Below are 22236 nucleotides of genomic sequence, written 5' to 3'. Positions count from 1 at the left end.
TCTGCCTTTAAACCGGCCTTTTCCTACTTTAACCGGCCGATTTAAGCCGTTAAATTATTAATACTCTTGCCGAGCTTTTTCTATAATAACTTTTTAATTAAATCACCGGTAGTAACCTTTACATTAAATATCGCAGCCCTTAAATTTTTAACCTGCCGGCTATTTTTCGGCGTCTCGATCTTTTTAGCTTTCGGTTTAGCCGGCTAGCGCGTATTTTCGGCGGTAATAGCCTCGTTAATAGTTCGTACTATATTAAAACGCCGGAGTTTATTATTTATTAGCTTTTTAATATTAAGAGGGTAAATATTAATTATTACCTATTTATTAGCGATAATTTTAAGGGTAAAAGCTACTTTACGTACTTTAGCCTAAGCTTAAAAAAGTCCCTCTTTTTAACGTAGCTATTATTAATAATAGCGTATATTAAGTCGAGCTCCTTTCGGAACCTCCTTTTTAAGACCTTAAAACAGTTAATATTTAAGGGCTAGAGTATATGAGAATTATATAGTAATAAGTAAAGGAGCTATACTTTAACTTTTAACGCTACTAATATAAAGTCATCGTTAATATAACTTTTATATCCATTAAAAATTAAAAGCCTCTATTAGTTAAGGTTATTAAGCTTCGTTAAGAGGATAAAAAATTTTTTTAACTATTTTAAAGTTATAGGATTAAAAATCTATTCTTTTAATAACGCTTTAAAGGCTTAGTCTTTATACTCGTAATTAACCTTGTCTTTTTTTAAAGAAACCATTATTATTAAACTAATTAGCTTTTAAATATAATTAAAGGCGATAGAATATTATTAACAGTATTAATATACTCTAAAATAATTACTTACTCGCGATTAGTTAAATCGTTTCGTATTAAACTTTAATAAGCGGTAAGTTCGATTACTATAATACTTTCTCTTATCGTTATCGTAGTTCCTATTTTATCGGCGTTAAATTTAAATCGAGGGGGTATATTATTAATAATGGCAGTATTAAACCGATTAAAAAACCCTCGTATAGCCCCGTTTAATATGTATACGAAACGCCGGAAATCTATCGCTTTAGCACGTATAGTTTTAAAGGCCGAATAACGTTTTAAAAAACGGTGCACTTATCGTTTATCGATAAAGTAATCGACTTTTTTATAAAGAGAATACGCTAAGTGTATATACGAAATAACCGATGCGTTAATGCGTAGTTTAGGCTGGCTTAAAAAAAAGCCTATTTAATTAAAAAAGTCTCTTCGGTAGGGGGTAAATAACTGTAAAGCCTCATACTTCTTTTTTTTATTAGGGTTCTCCTTAATTCGGTTGCGAAGGGTGCCCCTGTTAACGTTATAGTCTTTAGCCGCACGGTTAATACTTTCGCCGGCCAGTACGGCCTGGACCGCCTACGTAATACGTGCTTTTTTAGTTATATTAGTGGTAGTAAAAAGAGGAAAAAAAGAGGAAGAGATTAATCTACTTTAATTGGGAGACGAGTGAGATTTAACCCCTTTATATACTGTTATTGCTTAGGGGCTTTAGAATCATTTAAAATTAGGAGGGGTCAGTGAGGGGGGGGTCAGCCAGAGGGGGTTGCATCTTATAGGAGCGACAATTAACGGATCAAAGAGGGAGTTTGGCAAGCCGGTGATACAACACTTGCCCCCGTCTCTTTCCAGATATCGGCGGCGACAGCTCTATCAGGCTGCTGGTGGAAAGGGACCTCGTGCGTAACTTCTATTCATTAGTGTAGGTTCCCATATGATAGCTATCTCTAAAACTTACCAGCAGCGATCAATCGTTTCCAATCCGACAGTAAAGGCGTCAGATCAAGGCCGCCGACTCTTGTGGCGGAGCAGGTCTGTAGCGCATAGCGAGCGGCATATTCAGAGTCTATTGAGTCCTCGAGGAAGCTTTCGAGCAGTTCCTCGTCTGGATACCGCAGATCAGCATTTCGAATGGCTGCAAAGACCCGGTCAAAGTCGGTTGCGCTGTGCTCCATGTTGTCGACCTTCGCATATTAATGCATAAAGCGAAACACAGTGGTAATGGGTTGGGGAAATGTCTGGGCTACAGTTTTAATTGAAAGTCGAATATTAAAGGTCGGACTAACCCTACTACCTATTGCTGGACTCGGTCTGGCGTTTGTGTTAAGACCGTTACGCGCTATAGTGGGGGAGTATCCCCACCGGCTCCTCTTTCTAGAGTGTAACACAATGCTTTAAGTTAATATACTGTCGATATTTATCAGGGCGTCTAGTTCGAAATTAATCGTAATTAGGCCACTCGAAATAGCAACGCCTGCGAAGCGAAGGTTGGAGAATCTACGATTTATACAGAATACTGTACGGTACTAAGCACCGTTTTTATCCGTTTTGCTTCAATTTAAACCTTTTTGGTATAGCTCGTGCGGCGGTGCTGCGTCTTCCCTTGCTGAGACACTTTGCTGCATAAGGTCGGCATCCGCTCTCCCCCTAGATAAGAATTTAAAGAGCCGAATTAGTACTAGGGTCGGTGACGACCTGGGAATCCTCGGTGTTGTATGTTTTGTTTTTTGTTTTTTTGCTGGTTCTATCTAGCCTTTCAGCATGTGGGAGAGCGGACGCGCCAACCTTTTGTCGAGGGACTCGTATCACTGTCATGGTTATGGCGGCATGTGCATAGAGTTGGGTTCCTCTCTTTCGTCACATAAGAGTCTCATCGTCTATAATAAGACGGAAACCACCCCAAGTAAGTAAGGATTGCGACAACTAGGGAGACTGCTCATGGCCACCGGTCGGTACCGGCGTGGGAAAGAAAGGCGCCCGAGTCTTCCAAGGTGGCGTTGCCGGAGATCTTGAGGGCACTGGGACTGGCGACATCCAGCGGGTCAGGGTCTACGACGGAAGGACGCAAGCAGGGGTGGAGGGGACGATGAATGGATCAAACGCAGAGGCGGACACTCATCCTTTTGTGTTCGAGCGTCTTATCCCATGCCCTACGCTGTGCTGTCTAAGCGAACTGAACTGCCCCTTAATTCGTATTGACTCAAGAACCTTTCGCGGCCACCGCTGGAGCAGCTTGTAACGCATCTCTGTCTGATCCCAACCTTATTTTTCATAAACGAACCTGGTGCGCACCAGACGACAGACAGCCCATATATCCCATTGGTCTCGCCACACTTAGTGTCAGGCTGTGACACGGCCCTTGATATCTCGAGGTTGTTATTTCGATCCTGCCTTACTATACAAGTATTGAAGCTCGAGCACTTATTCTTATTCACTTTCGGCACGCCTTCAGATTCCAGGCCCTGCCCCGTCTGTGGTTATGGAGTGCATCGAATACCCTATTGCATTGATGTACACATTGTAATGAGTCCTACTGTGACGTTCATGGATCCATTCACAGTGCCAGGACTGAGGAAGGTGAAGCTGGTGTCGGGGCCGCGTATACATTGACGACGTGCAGAGGCTTCAATCCCGCTCGCTTTACGAGACTGGCTGCGGCGACGCCAAGTGCGAGCCGTTGCGACTTCGGCTTATCATAGGAGGTAATAACCATAATGTCGTAACTATAGGTTGTCCGAGGTGATTCCGTATCTGCGATTTGTCCGGTCAGATATGGACCTTGTACTACCTCGCTTGCCACATCCAACGTCAGCGTTTGGGGCGGGAAGTGATGACCGTCTGCACTGTAAATCTCCACGCTTACAGGCCCATGTATAAAGAAACATGCGAATTACTGCATTTCCATGCATTGTCCTTCAACAAGTTGCTTACATCGTGCGACAAGCACCCACGCTTCTCTATCATCCCCGTCGAATCCCTCCTATGCATGGTACGGCAACATACGACTCCAATTCATCTACCTAAGTACGAGGACGGTCCTTAGCACTCCTGTTTTCCCCATTCCGAGGGATTCGGTGATCAATCGTTACACAAGCCTGCGACGGACGCGGTCACATATATTGCGTTTCCCGGCCTTTGCCAGGCCGGGACATTGGGTACTGCGATGAAGCCTGTGAGGCATAGCCGTACCCGAAAGAGTGGAATCCAGTCTTTACGTGCGTGTTCCGAGCACCCCGACAATATAGATGTTTGGACGAGAGTTTTGGAAGCAAAAGTACCGCGTACCAGAGACCTCGGTGGCGCCTCATTCTGACGCTTAGTCTAGCTGGGACTTGATTGGCCCTTTTGGTCGTCTGCGGTGAGCCTCTCCGAGATTTTTCGGCTCCTATCCGAGGCTGGCTTATTGGGGCCAGACGAGGACTACGCGGCCTGATGAGCACCATGAGGTGGCCGACCTGGTCGAAGGAGCTGGAGGCGCCGCTACCATGGAGGTTATTATACTTTGGCTGTAAATAATCACTGGCGAAGGGGAGAATGGAGGAATATCCAACGTATATATAAAGGGGTGACAGTGTAAACCAACAAGATGCGTTAGGGGCCAACTGCCATCCGATCCAAAGTGCGCCCTCACCAAAAAATGGCCCCTATTTCCTCCCTGGCCGTATATGGCACCCTGCTTCTGCAGTCGTTGGTAGCCGCAACGCCATTCCCTCGCTATTTCCAAAACAACCCCCTCACTCGGCGCAACCTGACTACCGCTGTGGTCCAGCGGGAGTTGGGACACATCCTGTCCAACGATACACTCATCTTTGGCCCCGAGAGCCCCGAGTTCCCCGAAGCGTCTTCGAGATGGAATGAGTTCGTGCAGCCCCATGTCGAGATCATTGTAGAACCGGCCCAAGAGGCCGATATTTCCAAAATTGTAAGAACTGATGATGGATTTCTAAAGCCAACGGAACTGAAGGCTAACAAGGGACGCAGGTCCGATATTGCAACGACAACAGTATCGAGTTTCTGGTCAAGAACCGTGGCCACGGATTCACTACGAGCCTCAATGCCTTCAAAGGTCTGCAGATCAACATGATCAAGCTCCAGGGCGTAGACATTGCTGCCAACGGACAGACGGCCTTGCTTCAGGGCGGAGCCTTTGCCGACCCAACTGTCCGAGCCCTCTGGGACAAGGGATATGTCACGAGTGAGATGCCTTTCCAAGGGCCACCCCCCCTCCTAGAATACGCATCACTGAGATGAAGTCGGCACTAACGTCAGCGGGCTGGTAGGCACTGGAGCTGCTCAATGTGTTGGTCTAGGAGGGGTTACTCTAGGCGGCGGCCATGGCCGCCTGGAGGGCCTCTATGGCCTCGCCGCGGATGGCGTCGTGCACCTCAACGTCGTTACGTCCGACGGCTCGGAAATAGGGGTAAACGCCACTAGCCACAGGGACCTCTTCTGGGCCATGAGAGGTGCCGGTCATAACTTTGGTATCGTGACAAGCTCCCGGATCAAGATCCATCCGCGGCCGAAGAGCACGTGGCACTACCATAGCTACACCTGGACGGGAGACAAGCTGGAGGCCGTCTTCGAAGAGATCAACAAGCTGCACAAGAGCGTCAACGGCTCCGCGCCCGTCTTGCTGGGCATGGATGCGGGCACCTACACTCTGAACCAGTCCATTAGCAAGACCGAGGTACGTCACGTTGTGATAAACCCGCGATCCCCCCCTCCCTCGTGCCGATTCCTCGCGACATCGCTCGAAAAGCGACTGACCTCTTCCAGCCGGTGATATTCTGGGACTTCGCCTACAACGGCCCCGCCGAAGAGGCCGAGGCGATGCTGCAGCCCTTCAACGCGATCGAGGCCGTCTTGCAGAACGTGCGCGACGTCCCCTACGTCCAGATCCCCGACGTGGCGGGCACCGGCCTGCACGACCACCACTGCGAGCCCGGCTCCAGCGTGTTCGCCAACGCCCTGCTCCGGGGAGTACAACGTGACGACCCAGCGCCGCCTCTACGGCCTGTTCGCGCGGACGCTGGCGCAGTACCCCGTCATGGCGCGCGGGACCCTCCTCGCCCACGAGGGCTACGGAAACAAGGCGGTCCAGCAAGTCCCGTCCCACGCGACGGCCTACCCCCACCGGGAACAGAACTTCATCGTGTACGTCCGTCCCACTTGAGTACTTGGATATAAGCACCAATGATGCGTCACATACTGACACCCCCCGGCTTGGGCAGCTACCTGAAGGCGACGGTGCCGGAAGGCTCCGGTCTGTTGGAGCCGGCCCGGGCGTGGGCCAAGGAGACTTTCGATCTCTTGATGGAGGGCCAGGGCCCGGGCCAAACCCCAAAGACCTATGTGAACTACGCCTGGGGCCATCCCTGGGAGACCGCCAAGTCCATGTACGGCGACGAACCGTGGCGCCTGGCCCTCTTGAAGAAGCTCAAGGCCAAATATGACCCCTTCAACCGCTTCCGTTTCTACAATCCGCTTGTTGCCGCCAAATAAGAGGGGGGCTATCAAGAAGGAGATCTCCGGGACACGCTACATTGTAGATTTACATTTTCCGGCTCATCTTTTTGTTATATGTGTATATATATATATATATATATATACTCCTGTCCACCTTTTCCATCAGTCTCTTTAGGTCAAAAGAAATTAAAATGCACAAAATGCCCCATCAGTCCCTCAGTCCCTCTGGCATGGGGTGGTAGGATGGTACAGTGGCGCCGGTGGTGGGGTCGTACATTTGCCCAATCGCGCAATAGCAACCATCGACGGTTGGAGTGTAAGCGGCGTTGGCGGTCGGGTAGCCAACCTTGCCACCCGTGATGGCCGGCACCTGTTCTGCAACCGCCTGGGATGGATAGCAAATACGTCAACGGGCTAGTATGCGAATCCCCCACGCTACCGGCCAGAGTCTGCATCTTCCTCGCGGAAACAAGAGTCTGCAGGCCAGCCGTGAAAGCCCCGGAAAGTTGATGGGTGTGGTGGGGGTGATCGGCTTTCTCTCCGATCGGGGTTGCCAGCACCTCCAGGGCATGCATGGCAAACAGAGGAACCCGGCCCCGATCGCAGGGAAAGACCTGGCGCATGAGCTGCTCCCAACGGAGTGTGTTCCCGGGTTGGATGCATGATGCTCGGTGATATGTACTCTTCTTGGGCTTGGAGCTGCTGTTGTTAGATGCATCTTGGCTTTGAGCATCTTCGCATAGTAACGCAGTTCTGCTCCAACATGCCGGCACCAATGCCACGACAGTGTACGGTGAGGTGCATGCTCCCGGTATTCTGGAAGCAAATCTGTCCGTCGACAAGTTCAAGGGCCTGCTAGAGGAAGCCAGCAGTGATGTGCCATCCCCAGGCACCGTGCAAGAAGCGCGGCAGGAACAGGACAACAAGGCAGCAGCAGCATCATCATCATCAACAGAAACACATATCGAGGGAAGTCCGTCGGCTGAAACAGCACATCCGCCGCTATTCTCGTTGATCAGCGCCGCCGACTTTGAGAAGGCGGCTAGCCAGGCCCTGCCCCCCCCAAGACCTGGCTTTGGCGAGAGCTGCGGCGTCGGAGGGTATCATCCAATGTGTAAGTCAAGGAAAGGGGTAAAAAGAAGAAGGAAATAACTGACGAAACGCTGGTCTAAATAGATCTCCAGTAACGCCTCGTATCCACTCGGCAGCATCACCGAGTCCGGCGACCCAGCACAACCCTGCTTCTTCCCGCTGTACGTCAACGCGGACCGGCGCAAGACGGCCGAGCTGCTGAGCCAGATGGCGGGGGCGGGCATCAAGGCCATCTTCACCAAGCTCGAGGTCTACGTCGACGGCGGCTTTGAGCGCGGGACCGACATCCTGAAGGCCATCGCATCGGGCGCATCCGCCGTCGGAATCGGACGGCCGTACTTGTACTCGTTGGTGTACGGACAAGAAGGTGCCGAGCATCTGACTCAAAGTGAGTAGACAGATCAAATATGCCGCCCTAGTTCAGGCTCCCTCTTCTCTCGAAAGTTTACAATTCACTGATAACTCATCGCTCTTCGTTCCCCAGTTTTGAACGACGAGATCGAAGTCTCGATTGCGTCTATGCGGCATCACGGACCTGGGCCAGGCTGGCCCGGATATGCTGAACACGTCGGATGTCGACTACTTGCTACGCGCATCGACCAAGTTTCCGGATATCCCGGGGCCACGAGAACCTGCAAAACTATGAGCAAAGGGATTCAGGGTTAGGGCTAGGGTTAGGAGTGAAAGAACGCGTCGGATATAGACTGAACAATCACTGCAGATCGAAGTCTCTGAACCTATTAATGTTTCCCTCATTAGAATATGGCCTGCCGCTCCTCGCGCGCCAGCAGCGCCAGCTCGCCGTTGGTGCCCAGGTACATCAGGCCGTGCATGCCGGATCGCACGAGGTGCTGGCAGTGCCGGTACACCGGTACATGGCGCCGTGGTCCACGCCCTGCGCCGGCGTGTCGTCGTACAGCGTGATGACGGGCGTCCAGACCCCGGCGGGGAGGGGCTTCGCCTTGGGCTCCGAGGCTCGCGAACTGCTGCTCATTGTGAGGGAACAATAGTACGTCCACATAAACACGACGTCGCCCCTCACTCCTGAGCCCCCTTGAGTTACCAGGAGGCCGGCCCATCGTCTTCCTCCGCATACTACCCCGCCGTGGGGTACTTTGGAGAAGCCCCCGTTCTACTGCGTTGTAATGCTTGCCCCCCACCGGCGGCCAATACGGGCAGCTCGGCATTCTCTCCGAACTCGACTGGGGTAACGAAGACTGACTTGCATATGTTGACAGAAGTATGCCGATCGGTCGTATCGCTGGACAGCCCATGGGGAATTCGAATCAAAACACAGCGAGAAAACAACGCGAGCGTGAGTTCAAGTGTGCCACATTGGGCACAGCTCTCATCGCCTTACTAACAATATTATAAGAAACGACGTGAAATAACTCTAGATTGGAGATAGCGGCGTCCTTACGATCAATTAACCCTGTGTACCCAACAGGGTGACTATTCACTCAGTACGGAAGATTTCAATGCAGGAGCAGGATAGGCGAATAATTTCACTGTGGTTTTTACTACTACCACTATAACTTCATCTCATTCACGCCTCTCCTGTTCTGTGTAATTAGGTAGAGTATCTACACGCTCAGCTTCTCTTCCTCCTCCTCCTCCTTCTCTTCTTTCGCCCTGTCATGCACCGCATTAACATCGTCCACGCCCTGGTCCCTGCCCGGCTGCAGCAGATCATGCCGCCAGACAGCGCGCACATGCATGGCGGCGCAAAGCAACCAGAAACAAACAAGCAGGACCGTGAGCGCCGCCGCGAACACGTTGACGCCATTACTACCGAGCGCCTTGCCGATCTGGATGGTCGCCATGGCGAGCCCGGCGTTGGGGAAGACAAAGGCCCACCACTGCAGCGAGAAGCGCATGCGGCGCGCGTCGCGCGCCACGTGCAGCGTCGTCACGCCCGCGAACCAGATGGCGACCATCCAGAGGAAGAGGCCGGCCGGCAGCGCCGCCGCGAGCCAGACGTCGCCCACGGCCAGCGAGGTGATGCCCAGGAAGCCCGCGGGCAGCTGCCGGTGGGCCTGCTGGCCCAGGGCGAGCAGGCCGGCCGCCGTGTACGCCGCGGGGCCGACGGAGACGTACATGCCCGGCCGCACGCTGGGCTGGGGCATGTCGCTGCGGATGAGGCGGGTGAAGTAGACCGAGTACATGAGCAGCGCCAGGATCCAGCCGAGGCCCTGGCCCGAGATGCCGGCCACGATGATCTGCAGGGCGGCAGTGGCGTCGGGCTGGGTTTTGGCGATCTGGGCCGCGAGGGGGCCGGACACGAGGAAGGGGTAGGCGGGCAGAATCCAGGCGGGCATGGCGTCGCTGACGTGCAGGTGCTCGGTCTGGAAGATGATGTAATACTGCAGCACGGCGACGAGGGTGGCGCAGGCGAAGTAGACCCAGAACAGGACGCGCAGGGCCGCTACCAGCCAGGCGCCGCCCCCGTCCGCGCCGCCGAGCCCCGGGATGCCGTAGGAGGCGGCGCAGTTGAGGAGCAGGGCCAACGAGACCCACCAGGCGCCGAAGAAGAAGCTCTCGGAGGGGTGGTGCAGCGAGGCCAGGATGGCGTGGCGCTTGAGCACGAAGCGCACGGCGATGAGGGACGAGAAGGCGAGGAACAGCACCATGTCCAGAATGAAGAAAAGCTTGCCAATGGTCGTCAGCCCCGGGAAGGTGAAGGGCTGCTGGCCGAGCAGCGACGCCAGCGCCCCCGTCGACATGGTGCTGGGGAACCATTGCCAAGTGATCCGGGTCACCCGAAGCCGGAAGGGGAGGTGTCGGTGACGGGGCTCATCTTGTGGCGACTCCAGCTCGTCCCGGCAGGCGTGATTCTTCTTTCTGTGTAGCATTTTGTTCCTGTGGTGATGCGTAAGTGTAAAAGACTTTGGTGAAAACCCGAAGCCCCGGGTGGCTAGTATGAAGTGTATGATACGGGCAAAGGGAAGGACATCAACGCCATGGTCCCGATGAGAGGTGGACTACTGGATAGAGAGCCCTGACTTCCTCTCCCGCCCCAGTCGCCCACTCCTCCAGTTCTTGGGGTTCGTCATCCATAGTCCACACCACACTCGCTAACTCCCCCGTTCCAAGGCGTCGGACTCTCTCCATGACCCATGATGATTTCCAAGACATGAGCAGAGAATTCGCCGAGGAAATCTAGGTGTTCGTCGGACGCAGCCCCAGTGCTTAGCGGCAGGCTTAATGATCGGCGGTTACATCATACTGGGCCTGCCCGCAAGCGTGTCGACAGCGATAGACCCGGGTATGGCGGCTAGAAGCCTACTGCAGAATCACACACACGACCGTCTTTCGTCAACGTGCCGATTTACCCAGCAGGCTGGCCAGAGGCAGATGCCAAGCCTTGGATCGATCGTGTTTAACCTGAGTAGCTCGATCTCATGATTGACTTTGCGTTAGGTTGACGACTAACTGCGTTCCTGCAGCTTCTGCCAATCTTCGTTGATTGTTGTGCAAACATCTGCTGAATTTTTTTTGTCTGGTCCATACATCTTTTACTTGATTTACTATGTTCAATAGGATTATCTTTTGAATGATTATGCATATTACATATGAGAACACCGTAGACCGATTTCTCTTGCAGATGGCCAAGTGAAAGCCCCATACACATTAAGATTTGAAACGGGCCATCATTAGCAGCCATCCATTCCGACAATCGTCCCCGCATCTTCTTCTTGATTAGGAGCCAAAGACGGTAAGACTGTTCTCAATTATCCAGTTGATGGCCTCGGCGCGGTAATCGTCAATCTCGGCGTGCGAGCCCTGGCCCTCGACCGCGAAGACCATGTTCTCGCCCACGCCGCCGCCGGCCGCGAGGTCGTAGCGCGGCCACGCCGGCTTCACGTTGTCGCCGTTGGGGTCGAGCCCGGTCACGAAGTTGATCCACGCCGACGAGATGGTGAGGGCGAGGTCGCGGTTCGCCGCGATGCCCGGCGCGTCCGCCGGGAACGGCTTCTGGTCCTCGGTGTAGCCGTCGCCGGCCAGGTTGTGGAACACGTACGCCACCTCCTGGAAGTGCGTCGCCGAGACGGAACCGGGCGAACCGGGCGTCGTCACGTCGAAGCGGAAGCTCCACGACGGGAGGCCGGCCTTGGCCCACGCAATGTTGGCCCGGCGGCGGGCGAAGTGCATCATGACGTCGCCGAACAGGGCGTTGCCACGGCGGTACTGCAGACCCATCGTCTCGACTCCCTCCGTGGTGGAATTGATAACCTCAGGCCACGATGCAAGGGATGGGATGCCCAGACTCTGAATGTTGGGATACAGGGCCATCAGCTCAGAGGTCAGCACGTCGATAGACTTGCCCGAGGCCTCGGCAGCCTGGGAACCCAACAGGCCATTCCTAATGGACCACTCGAAGTCGGCATCGGTATTGATGGGACCGCCGTTGGGGCCCCTACCGCTACCAAAGGCGGTGCCTTCGTCCGTGTTCTCGCCAATCAGGATTGGGATCTTGGGGAACTTGCCGTTATTGAGCTGGTTGAGGGGATGGTCGGCGAAGAAGTCGCCGTCGAACTGCGGGGCCCAGGGGCCAACGCTGCTGACGTTGAGAGCATGGTTGATCTCCTCGAAGGGCGCGGTCCGGAGGCAGGGGATGGCATCGGCAGTACCAACGGTAGAGGCGCACGAGGTCACGTTCTTGACAAGGTTGTCAAAGGTCTCCTGGCGCTTCACCGTGTCGTTCAGACCCCCGGGGAAACGGAATATACTCTGGCCAAAGCCGGACTGGGCCATAGCTCCTCGGAACAGACCATCGTCGCGTCCTGAAGTAAGATCAGCATTGGCTTTGTACGTATATACTTGAATGGAAATATCATCGATGATGACGTTGCATGACTTACCGTTGAAAGCGAAAACCTGGGCATGGACAGACTCGGCACCGGAACTCTCTCCGAAAATGGTCACCTTTTCAGGCGAACCACCAAAGGAAGCAATGTTCTCGTTGACCCAGCGCAGGGCCAGACGCTGGTCATGGAAGCCGATGTTGGATAGACCGGCATCCTGGACCTCCTTGCCCGAGAGGAAGCCGAAAGCGGAGACACGGTAGTTCAGACTGACACCAATCATCGGGGTGCCCTGCTTGACGCTCTGCTCGACCATGAAGCTCATGTTGTATCGCTTGTCGGCAGATCCGCCCATGAACAGGCCGCCGCCGTGGATCCATACGGCCACGGGGAGATCGGCCGTCTCGGAGAGCTCAGCGGGCCGGACGACGTTGAGGTACAGGCAGTCCTCCGAGAGCTCGTAGCCCACTTCGTCGCCACCGTAGCCAACGCAGTGGCGAGGGTAGGCAGTCGCCTCCTTGGCACCCTCCCAGGTGCTGTTGAGCGACTCGGCCTGGGTGAAGCGCACGGCCTTCTGGGAGTAGGGCATGCCCAGGAAGAAGTCCTGATCATAGCTCTCGCTGTGGATGCCCGAGTACGTGCCGTTTTTGACAGTGACAGTAGGTGCAGCCGAGCTGGCGTCGCCGGTGACAGGGGCGGAGAAGGCCGGGCTGATGGAACAGCCAACGGCCGCGAGGAGGGATAGGCGAAGCATGATGACGGGCAGGCAAGCACAGAAGATCGGCTTCGGGGGGGGGCTTCGGAACCCTACCAGAACTCGGGGCGGCGAGGACATGATCTATTTATCCTGCTCCATCCGACTCGTTCGCTCGTTCGCCCGTTCGCCCGCCCTTCTCACTCTTTCCATGACGTACCGCACGCTCCCTCCCGCCTTTCACTCCGCACCGGCATTCTCCAATGCCTGCCTGTTTAATTCCGGCCTGGCCTCGGAGTCGAACGCCTTGCGAAGCCCCATGACTGACGACTCATAGACCTTGCTACCCAGAGGGAAGCAATCGGACCTTCTGCCCAAAAAAGTACTGAGCAGGTGGAGCCAGAGCTGGAGCCAGAGCAGGAGCAGTTGGTCACACAGAGGCACCCGTTAGGCTAGGAGGGAACGGATTATACCCATTGCAACTGTGCCGGCCTAGTCGGGCTTCGGCGCATGGTGCGGAGGGGGGGCCCTGGGGCTGCATTCAGTGCGGGGATTTCCACGTTGGGTGTGGGGGAGTAGGAAAGGAAGCAGAAGAAAAAAGAAAAGAAGAAAAAAAAGAGTCGCTTCCGATCATGCCACGCGCCCAAACGTGGAGTCAGATTGGCGAGGCTGATTTTGCCATGCTCCGCACGATGCAGCTAGAGCGGACAGCCTGTCTGTCGGGTAAACAAATACCTATGCGTCCAACTCATGGACTGAAACACACTGGCTAAGGTTCCTCCAGGCAGCAGACTGGGCGAGATACGCCATCGACAAGTGCCTGTGTGGCCGGGAAATACGCCTAGTGCCTGCCAAGAAAGAAGCCAAGCAGGAACTCACCGAGCTTTGAATCATGAACCATGGTGACTGAGCGAGATGTCAGCATGCGGGTTTTCCCCCCTCCTTCCTCCCTTCTTCTCCCTCCTTCCTCCCTTCTTCTCCCTCTTGGCTCCTTCCACCACCTGCTGTCATTTCTTTAGATACCCGCTTATGGAGCCACGATACCACGTGAGAAAATCCTCCCTTCTGTCACCTCGTCCCATTTCGAGTAGCGGTGGGCAGGACAGCATGTTTGGATGGCCCAAGTGCCGGGAACGCAGTTCTCGAAATCGTCCTGGAATTCTCCTGCTTCCCCACACCCGGCACTACGAGAAGGATGGTGACCAGGATGCCGACCATGCAATGGCAAGCTACTGTGGGGAGACCTAGGTCCAATGCGGCAAGGAATGCGGAGTGAGAGCTGAGAGGGCGTCAGCATGTCGGGATTTGTCCGGCAAACCTGCGATGGCCTGGTCCAGAGGATCGAGATATCTCGGCCGGTTATGGAGTGGTGTTCGTCGTGCAGTCGCATGACTGGCGTGTTGGATCGAAAAACGAGAGAGGCACGGGAGTGGTTCGGAAGAATAATAAGCAGAACAGGAAACAGGGGTATGCCGAGGTACGGGAAGTGGACAGCAGCACAAACGAAAGAAAGCACCAGCTGGAGCAGCATTAACAGGATCAGACGAAGTCCACGGGCCAATTTCTTCTGCAACGCGCTCACGCTCATTCCAAGGCGACGGGTGCCACCATTCCCCATAGTTCCGGGAATGTGCTCTTCATGCTGCGAGATTGATTGTTCCGTAGCAAATAAACAAACTGCACCACGGGCCCGGTCGTCGGAATGAAGGGCCAAAACAAAGTTGGGTCAGACCAGAAATTGGATGCCATTTGATGCTGTGTGCTTAAATACATGTGCGTGCCTTCTTCTGAAGAAAGCTGGGTTGCAACTTCAACGGGAACGTCCTTGATTTTTTTTTGGTGGCCCCCTGGCCATCGTCGCATTATATGAGGAACAAGCGCTACAAAGTCCACTCGACTAGATTACTTCTCAGCCTGCTGCGTATACAGTTCCCTTCCAATTTCTCTGATGCCCACCACCCAAGCGCGACATCCAAAATGCGCCCCATCATGATCCTGAAGACGCCGAAGAAACATTTTCTGGGGTATTGAAAACGGACCGTGGGAAAAAAAGGACAATCCTCTCCTGGACCAAACCGGCCTGCCTGAGAAGGCGCACAATTCCAACCCATGCAATCCCGCCGCTCCATTCCCCCTTCACCAAATGGGGTATCAAATTATCGCACAACGTTTCGACACATGAATCTGCTCTCATACATTACATTATGGGACCCCCCTAGCCTGACGACTGTATGATGAGCAGGGGAATTCCAGGTATGGTCTTATTATATCGACATGATGACTCGCTTCAAAGCTGAAATGCAAACGCTGGAAAAACGGACCAATGCAATTGCAAAAGAGGCCACCTAATTGTACATATCACGCCTGCGCCTGGACGCAAGGCGACGATGCCCCGCCAGAGACGCTGGCGGAGAAGTGGTCGCGCTCCGCCCGTCAGTTCTCCTGTAGGTTGTAGTCCTGCGGAGTCATGTTCTGGGTGAAGTGAATCTGCTTGGATCTGGATTGGCCGGGCGAAGACCTCGACGAGCTGATCGACTCGTTCGTCTCCCAGTCGAACTGCTGGTTTCCTTGGCCGACGCCCGCGTACCCAAGGGCATCGGGGGTGCACCCAGCCATATTGGGGTACAGCGGCGTTGACGGAAGACTGTTGTCGTTCAACTCAACGTAGCTCGGGACGTTGTGGTGCATCGACAAGTCCGGAAACTCGGTTTGGAAGTGAGGCGTCAAGAGCGGTTGGTCGGCCGAGAAGTCCAGGCCAGCGCTTAATGGAGGGACTCCGAGGCTGCTTGATGTGAAGTTGCCAAGCATACCCGGGGTGCCTGGCGGGGTCTTCAAAGACGCACCGAGCCCAAAAGCACCGGCATGAGCGCCCAGCATGAGTGTTTCGTCATCGGAACAGTTCGACGAAACTGTGGGTTCACGTAGCCCTTGCTGGTTGTACACAACTGGTGTCATTGGCGTCGGGGGAGCGCCAGCCGTAAGGTTGGACATCATGGAACCGACAGGAGACCGCGCGTGGTACTGTAGGTACGTCTCGGTGTTTTTACCAAAGAACATGGGTGACCGCGGGCCTGCAGTCTGCTTCTGTATTCTCCCCGGCATGTTTCCGCTGGCTGAAGCGATCCTCCGCATGGCGGTCGCGGGACTGGAGGGATCGTTTCGCCTGGGGCCCTCCATCGACGTCTTGGGTCCATTTTGCAAGTTGAACGGCCGTGAGCGTACTTGCAAAGCAGCTGGCCTGGGGATATTGCGGCGCGAGGCAATATTGGCAGGGGGTGGGGGTGATTTGAAAGAATCCGATGGAGCAGGTGCGTCTTGCGGCGAATGCAACTGCATGTTTTCAGGCACTTGCATGCTACCTTGGGACGGTTCTGTCGAGGCGTCATCAAATTGCTGTGGTTCCAGAGGTGACACATTGTCGCAGACTGGTAAACCGTGCTGCATCGTGTTTATCGCTCCCATTTGGAGACGAAGGCCAGTGCGGAAGTCGGTACCCGCCATGTTTTGTTGATCTGGCGACAGGTCCTCAACAGGACTTGCTGACACGGCTTCTTGGTTTATCCCGCATGCCAGTGGCTGCGTCGGCTGCGGTACAAAGTTATTGTAGCCGAACATTGCCCCTTGTTGGGTATAATCTTGAGCGAGGTGCGAGTAGTTGAAGGCCATCTGGTCTGGGGGAGAAAAGCCAAGCGACATCGGCGATTGCATATCCCCAGGGTTATTTTCTTGATCGATCTTGATGGGATGAGAAGCGAAGTGCGGCGCCATTCCTTCCGAGCTAGGTGTAGGGTTCTCATCGTGCTGGTCTGCCTGGTCATCCTCGTCATCCTCGCCGAAGGACTCGGTGGAATCGACTGCCGAGTTCATGTCCGGGAATGGCGCCGATGATAGTCTGACGCTCTGATGGGGGCTTTCGTCATACACATCGGAGGTCTCTGTCCTGGAGCCCTCAGGCGTGCTGGACTCGGAAGCCGACTTCTCGGCCGCCCGGCGGGCCTCATACTCCTCCTGCTTTCTCTCCTGCTTCGCCTTGGCACGCCGGTTTTGAAACCAGTTCTAAAAAGAGTTGTAAGTCACACTGTTACATGAGCGAGGGAATGGGGGTCTTTTACGTTGATCCTAGGCCGCTCCAGTCCCAGCCCGTCCGCCAATGCGGCCTTCACCGAGCTAGATGGTTTCGGGTTCTCTTGGAAGACCTTCTCAAGCTTCTCGACCTCCTCTTTGGATAATCGAGGTTTCGATTCCGTCTTCCCATCGCTCATGGAGTTTCGGTCCGATCCAAGGTGACGTGCCTGCTGAGCATGGTACATATACTGAAGGCCATGGAAGCCTGGGTAAGCCGGATACTGTTCCTCGGGGTACTGCATAGGCATTCCCGGGCCATGAGAGAAGTTAAAGACAGGCCCGAAATTAGACTGGGCGCAGTATTGCATGTCCATGGTGGATAGTGGTGAGTGACTATCACTCGATATCTCGTAGTGTGTTGGTGAGACCCCGAATGGCACAATAGGCACTCCGATTGTTTGGAATGGAACCAACAATGGAAGAAAAAAAGTTAACGAGTCGATTAAAATAGCTTCCGAAGTATGGTCTCGACGATGTGTTGGCGGTATATACTGGGGCGGGTGGATTAGACGTATTTGGTAATGAAAAAGAAGGACTGTAGGTCAGATGATATGTGGTATTAATTCGAAGAATGCTTGGTAGAGAACGAGAGTAGTAGTCGGCTTGGGAACAAGGCGAGGCGGGAGGAGGGTTTTGCTGTTGTTGGACTACGGCTTGTATAAGAGAGCAAGCAGCCAAGCAGTAACAGGCCAAGGGAGTTGATCTGTCCGGGTCCAGGTGAGACAACGCTCACTTTGGCGACCCAAGGATTCGTGATGCCGACGAGAGACACGCAGAAGAAACAGACGACGTCCGGGATGGATCAAAAACAACACAGGATCACGAGAGAGAGAAGGGAGGGGGTGGGCACGTAGTAAAGTAATGCTGGTATGGATATGGGCGTGGTCCGGCCATGTCTGTCTAGTACACAGTACAGTAGGTAAGGTAGGCGTAGTAGCGGCAGTGGGCCGCCGCCCCATACGCTACTTTGGTTGTGATGTGCGCGCGAACTGCCTTGCCCAACACAACAGCAGAAAAAGGGAACCGTCTTTTCCGCCCTCGCAACAGCCTGTCCGTTACCACCAGTAAAGAGTGGGCGCGCCTGGGCTGCTGGGCTGGCTGAGCGAGCGAGTAGGACCTAGCCTAGCAGCGACAAGCAGCCTTTAGCTGGGGCTTTTGGGGGGAGGGAATCCAAGAGCGAGTGGGTGTGGAGGCAGTCCATTCAAACAAAGAAAAAAAAGAAGGGAAGCTGTGGTTGAGTGGGTGGTTGAGGTGAGAGAGGGCACGCAACGAGAAAGAGAGCAGCAGCAGCACGCAAGTACGCATGTACTGGCGAGGTACTTGGCTCAGCCGGACGCAGAAGAGATCATAAAAACAGAGTGCGACGAGAGCACATCAATCCAAATTGGAGATTATGGAGTGGAGCAGCTGGGAGAGAGGGTGGTGAACGATTGGACGTGTGCCCTGACAGAAAGTGGTTAAGCCTGGTAACACTGGCAGCCGTAGCTGTACCCGGATGCAATTCCCCCTCCGCGCGAAGCAGCAACAGTGCGCTGGATCCTGATGGATGCCCCCCAAAAGAAACGAAAGGGCAAAAACAAAGGGACGCCCTGGCTTGGTGCAGACACGGACGATTCCTTTGATGAGTTCGACAGGGGTCATGGATGCTGCTGCTCGCTGCTGGGCTGCCTGTTGGCTGGGCCCCCAGGGCCCCAGTCGTTTGTCGTCCGTCAGTCGTGGTGCACTGGAGCTTGAGCCAGCCAGCTACTGCTAGGTACAGTAGCGCAAGCAAGGTACCTCCCGTGTAGAGGGAGAGCCAGAGGGAGAGTTCGTCCCTTGTCTCTTGACCCTTGACCCCTGGCAGGGCTTGGCAGAAACGAACTCCAGCATTTCCAGCTATCAGGAACCCTCGGTTGACTCCCGTTTGTGGCGGTCGTTTGACACTTTCTCATGTTACCTGGTCTAGACACCGACGCCAGACAGGCACTCTAAAATCGCAGGGAACCTAATTGCGATGGGCTAGGCCACATGAGAGGAGAAAAGGTACCAGCAAGTCATGTAATTATGTTGTTGTTCCTGTACGAGTAAACGAGCGCGAGAGGAGATCACGGTCATTTTAGGACGAACATGTCATTTGCCTGACCTCGCAAATTCTTAATCACATCAGTCAGGCCAGTCAGGCCAGTCAGGCCAGTCAGGTTCAGGCCGGAGCGCACAGAGCAAAGACTTGCTACATACATCATGACCTGACTACTGTGCACTACAGATTTCCCTTTTGCGGCCGAGCAGCCAGCAGCCCGCCTTGTCATGTCCAGTAATGCGAGGGAAACAGAGACATCCGTATTTCATGGCATCCATGTTGATTGACCGATCTGATAGGATACATACTGTACGTGTACATCCAGATGCGCTAAGGTAAGGTCCCCTGTCTCCTGTCTCCAGCCAAGAAAAAGCCGGCCAGACTGTGCCCCAAGCTCTCTCGCTCAAGTGGGCCAGAGACGTGCCATGCGCCAAAAGGCCGGACAAGGGGGGTGAACAAGAGACTCATCAGAGAGAGAGAGAGAGAGGAGGTATGCATTTGAATTGCTGCGTGCAAGTAGTAGCTGGATCCTGGGCACATGCCGCGGCACAGTACAGCCAACTGGCGGTACTTTCCAGTAAGGAAAGTTAGCGACCCGGACTTTACTCCCTGCGAGCTGCTGTCGCCAATTGTGTTGGCACAGATGCAGAGCATGGAAAGATGGAGGGATAACGGTTACACTTGGTATAAGATTATTGGGGGTGGTGGGATGGAATGGTTGAAAGATGGATGGATGGGATTGACGAATGGACGACGATTGCTCTAGGCGCTGTACCCAGAACCATTAAACAGCAACCACACCCCCTGCGCCTGCTGGCACCACACATCGCGAGGGATTCTCAGGGATCCTCAGGGTAGGGTACATCCGTTAGGCAGGGCGGCCGACTTTATGATGACTCCAGTCACGTACGTGTATCCTAGGACTCAGAAGGGCCCGGCAGTGCGGGGAACTCAGCACAGCGGGTGGATCAGGGCAGATTCTCACGATCCCTTCCAATGGAATGGTGAGCGACATTCAACCAATGTGGTGTGTTCCATGTTATCGCTGTTCTCGAGAGGAACCTGCCCACCCTGTAACGTTCGCCGTGACCGGAGGCTACCGCAACATCCCGGCCTGGCACCTCTTTGTTCTTTTGTTTCCTCCGGCCCAGACAGAAGCCGTCGTACTACGCATACGATAGGCCCCTAGCCTCGCTTTTCTCACAAAGCGCCCGAAAATAAGATACCCAATGTCTTTCTTTGCCCAGGCCGACCGACTTGTGCTGCACAGTGTGCCAGATCGCGGCTGGGCTGCCCAATTCACCTGTACCTGCCTGGCCTGGGTGATACGCACCGTCAAGATCAACCTAATTAGGTAGGCTTCCTAGGACGGACATGACTGGCATAACAGCATAGCCCTTCGTATCCTCTCGCGACGGCCTCATTTGCTAACAAGTGGCCGCGCCTGGGTGCGCATACGCCAAGAGGCTCTCCCGAGCCATGCCTTTTGCTACCAATCCATATGGCGAGTTTTCATAGTCGTCTCATGGAGTTATGATACCACAATCGCCGCTTGTCACCCGGGAGGGTATGGATGTTATGCTAGCACGTAGGTATTATGTGTCTACATGTAGATGGATGGTAGGCAGGGTTGGTAGATCATACTATGCTGATCATCGCAAATATAGAGAGCTTGACCTGCTTACCCGGATCCTACCTACCTTTCATGGGATGCTGTCTGCATGTAGATGAGCATACATCCATACTGTGCAGTATACATACCTACTTTCCTGACATATTATGACCATGTCGACTTATTACATTATGTAGCCTTTCTTGCATACGTAGATCCCGAAATCAACCATCCCGACGGCCGATCTGACTGTTCCCTGGGCTGCTAGGTCCCAGTAGCCGACAGGGTCTCTTTTACGTCACTCCTTACATGTAAGCTGTAAAGAGTCATTGCGATCATCGACATCCCCAGGGGGTATCGTCACATTTCAGGCAGTTGTCGATACCGCCGATACGGCCCCATCGTAGCCTAACCTGCGGCTGCTGCTGCTGCTGCTGCTGCTGCTGCTGCTGCTGCTGCTGCTGCTGCTGCCGCCGCCGCTGCTCCCATCGCTCGTATGCACAGGGGAGAGACAAGTGGCTTGAGTGTCTCAGCGGTTTCTCGAACTTGAGCCCGAGTGGTGGTGCACTGGACGAGGGCTTTTAACGGGACCGGGAGGCACTTTCGTTACCGCACTTCATCATCATCAATTCCATACCCCTGAAGCTACTTGATCGTGGCGCTGCGCTAAACACGCCTTCGGGCAGTCTTTTTGGTCACATCCCTCTCATCGCATCGTCTGTAATGCATGTAGCCCACTCACTCGTTTCTTTTGGGGGGCTTGCGCGACCGCAGTTCTGGCCGCACCGTCGTACATAATGGCGTGACGCGATGCGCCTCCCTCCGGAGGCGCACCCTATCCAGTTCTCGCCGTCGGAAAGCCGCGACATCCTTTCCTGAAAAAGAAGGATACTGCTGTCCGTCAATCATAAGCACTTACTCGCAGTAACGTCACTCTTAAACACTTGATACACATGTAGGCGATGTAACAGGGGGAAGGGGAGGGGCTTTCGCTCACTCACTCACATTTGTCTGCAACCTCCAATTGCATGTGTTGGAGATTCTATAGCAGTATGTAGTCTCTACATAGGCCCGAATTTAAAGGCCACGGAGATGCACCGGTTTCTATAGCCCCCAAGAAAAGTAACACTTCGAGGAGCTACACAAATCCAACAATCTGGGACAGGCGGGAAGATCTTTATCGCCTAGCTGCGTGGCGGCCGTCAGATCACCTGCTTGTCACCTATCCAAGTGGAAATGGGACCATCATACTACTACTTTCTCACTTTACCTACCAAAGGGCGACAAACAGTCAGAAGGCCCAAGGGATCGGGAAGCTACCCGACGGTTTGAACGGCTTGCGAGGCGTCTGCCAGCCCATGGGACGGACTAATGTGAGAGCTAGAGACGAGGTTTTCAACGGTTCTAGGACTCAAACTGTCATGCTCAGCATGGCGTGCCTAGCGACAAGCAACGGCCGGCCCGGTTAGGCTGCTATTTACTACTTAGAAAGTGCCACGGTTGTCAAAAAGGGGTCCCCCTCATCAGTAAGCCGCGGTATATAGCGGTTGACTTTATCCGCGAAAGCCATGCCGAAGTC

At 54.1% G+C, this 22236-nt stretch overlaps 7 protein-coding genes across 7 annotated transcripts; 3 read left to right on the top strand and 4 right to left on the bottom strand.

Annotated features, from left to right (window-relative positions):
• Window positions 1–1592: 1592 nt before the first annotated feature.
• PG986_007730 (uncharacterized protein) lies at window positions 1593–1979 on the bottom strand (the record flags this gene model as incomplete). Its single annotated transcript, XM_066843952.1, has 2 exons — window positions 1593–1711; window positions 1763–1979. The coding sequence occupies 2 exons, from the start codon at window positions 1977–1979 to the stop codon at window positions 1593–1595; spliced, it is 336 nt and encodes a 111-aa protein (XP_066700064.1).
• Window positions 1980–4441: 2462 nt separating this feature from the next.
• On the top strand, window positions 4442–6306 carry PG986_007729 (uncharacterized protein; the record flags this gene model as incomplete). The annotated part of the gene is made up of 6 exons (XM_066843951.1): window positions 4442–4726; window positions 4786–4999; window positions 5115–5491; window positions 5581–5709; window positions 5786–5958; window positions 6036–6306. 6 exons carry the CDS (start codon window positions 4442–4444, stop codon window positions 6304–6306), a joined length of 1449 nt encoding a protein of 482 aa, XP_066700063.1.
• A 383-nt stretch (window positions 6307–6689) lies between these two features.
• PG986_007728 (uncharacterized protein) lies at window positions 6690–8008 on the top strand (the record flags this gene model as incomplete). Its single annotated transcript, XM_066843950.1, has 4 exons — window positions 6690–6910; window positions 7014–7362; window positions 7447–7754; window positions 7861–8008. The coding sequence occupies 4 exons, from the start codon at window positions 6690–6692 to the stop codon at window positions 8006–8008; spliced, it is 1026 nt and encodes a 341-aa protein (XP_066700062.1).
• Window positions 8009–8105: 97 nt separating this feature from the next.
• PG986_007727 (uncharacterized protein) lies at window positions 8106–8372 on the top strand (the record flags this gene model as incomplete). The annotated part of the gene is made up of 1 exon (XM_066843949.1): window positions 8106–8372. One exon carries the CDS (start codon window positions 8106–8108, stop codon window positions 8370–8372), a length of 267 nt encoding a protein of 88 aa, XP_066700061.1.
• Window positions 8373–8945: 573 nt separating this feature from the next.
• PG986_007726 (uncharacterized protein) lies at window positions 8946–10214 on the bottom strand (the record flags this gene model as incomplete). Its single annotated transcript, XM_066843948.1, has 1 exon — window positions 8946–10214. The coding sequence occupies one exon, from the start codon at window positions 10212–10214 to the stop codon at window positions 8946–8948; it is 1269 nt and encodes a 422-aa protein (XP_066700060.1).
• Window positions 10215–11061: 847 nt separating this feature from the next.
• PG986_007725 (Carboxylic ester hydrolase) lies at window positions 11062–12921 on the bottom strand (the record flags this gene model as incomplete). The annotated part of the gene is made up of 1 exon (XM_066843947.1): window positions 11062–12921. One exon carries the CDS (start codon window positions 12919–12921, stop codon window positions 11062–11064), a length of 1860 nt encoding a protein of 619 aa, XP_066700059.1.
• Window positions 12922–15294: 2373 nt separating this feature from the next.
• PG986_007724 (homeobox transcription) lies at window positions 15295–17300 on the bottom strand (the record flags this gene model as incomplete). The annotated part of the gene is made up of 2 exons (XM_066843946.1): window positions 15295–16917; window positions 16974–17300. The coding sequence occupies 2 exons, from the start codon at window positions 17298–17300 to the stop codon at window positions 15295–15297; spliced, it is 1950 nt and encodes a 649-aa protein (XP_066700058.1).
• Window positions 17301–22236: the final 4936 nt, after the last annotated feature.

Source organism: Apiospora aurea, assembly GCF_038362705.1.
Source record: "Apiospora aurea strain CBS 24483 chromosome Unknown utg000005l_segment0_segment0, whole genome shotgun sequence".
NCBI lineage: Eukaryota > Fungi > Ascomycota > Sordariomycetes > Amphisphaeriales > Apiosporaceae > Apiospora > Apiospora aurea.
Note: the sequence above shows the minus strand (reverse complement) of the source record. Positions and strands in the feature narration are given on the sequence as shown.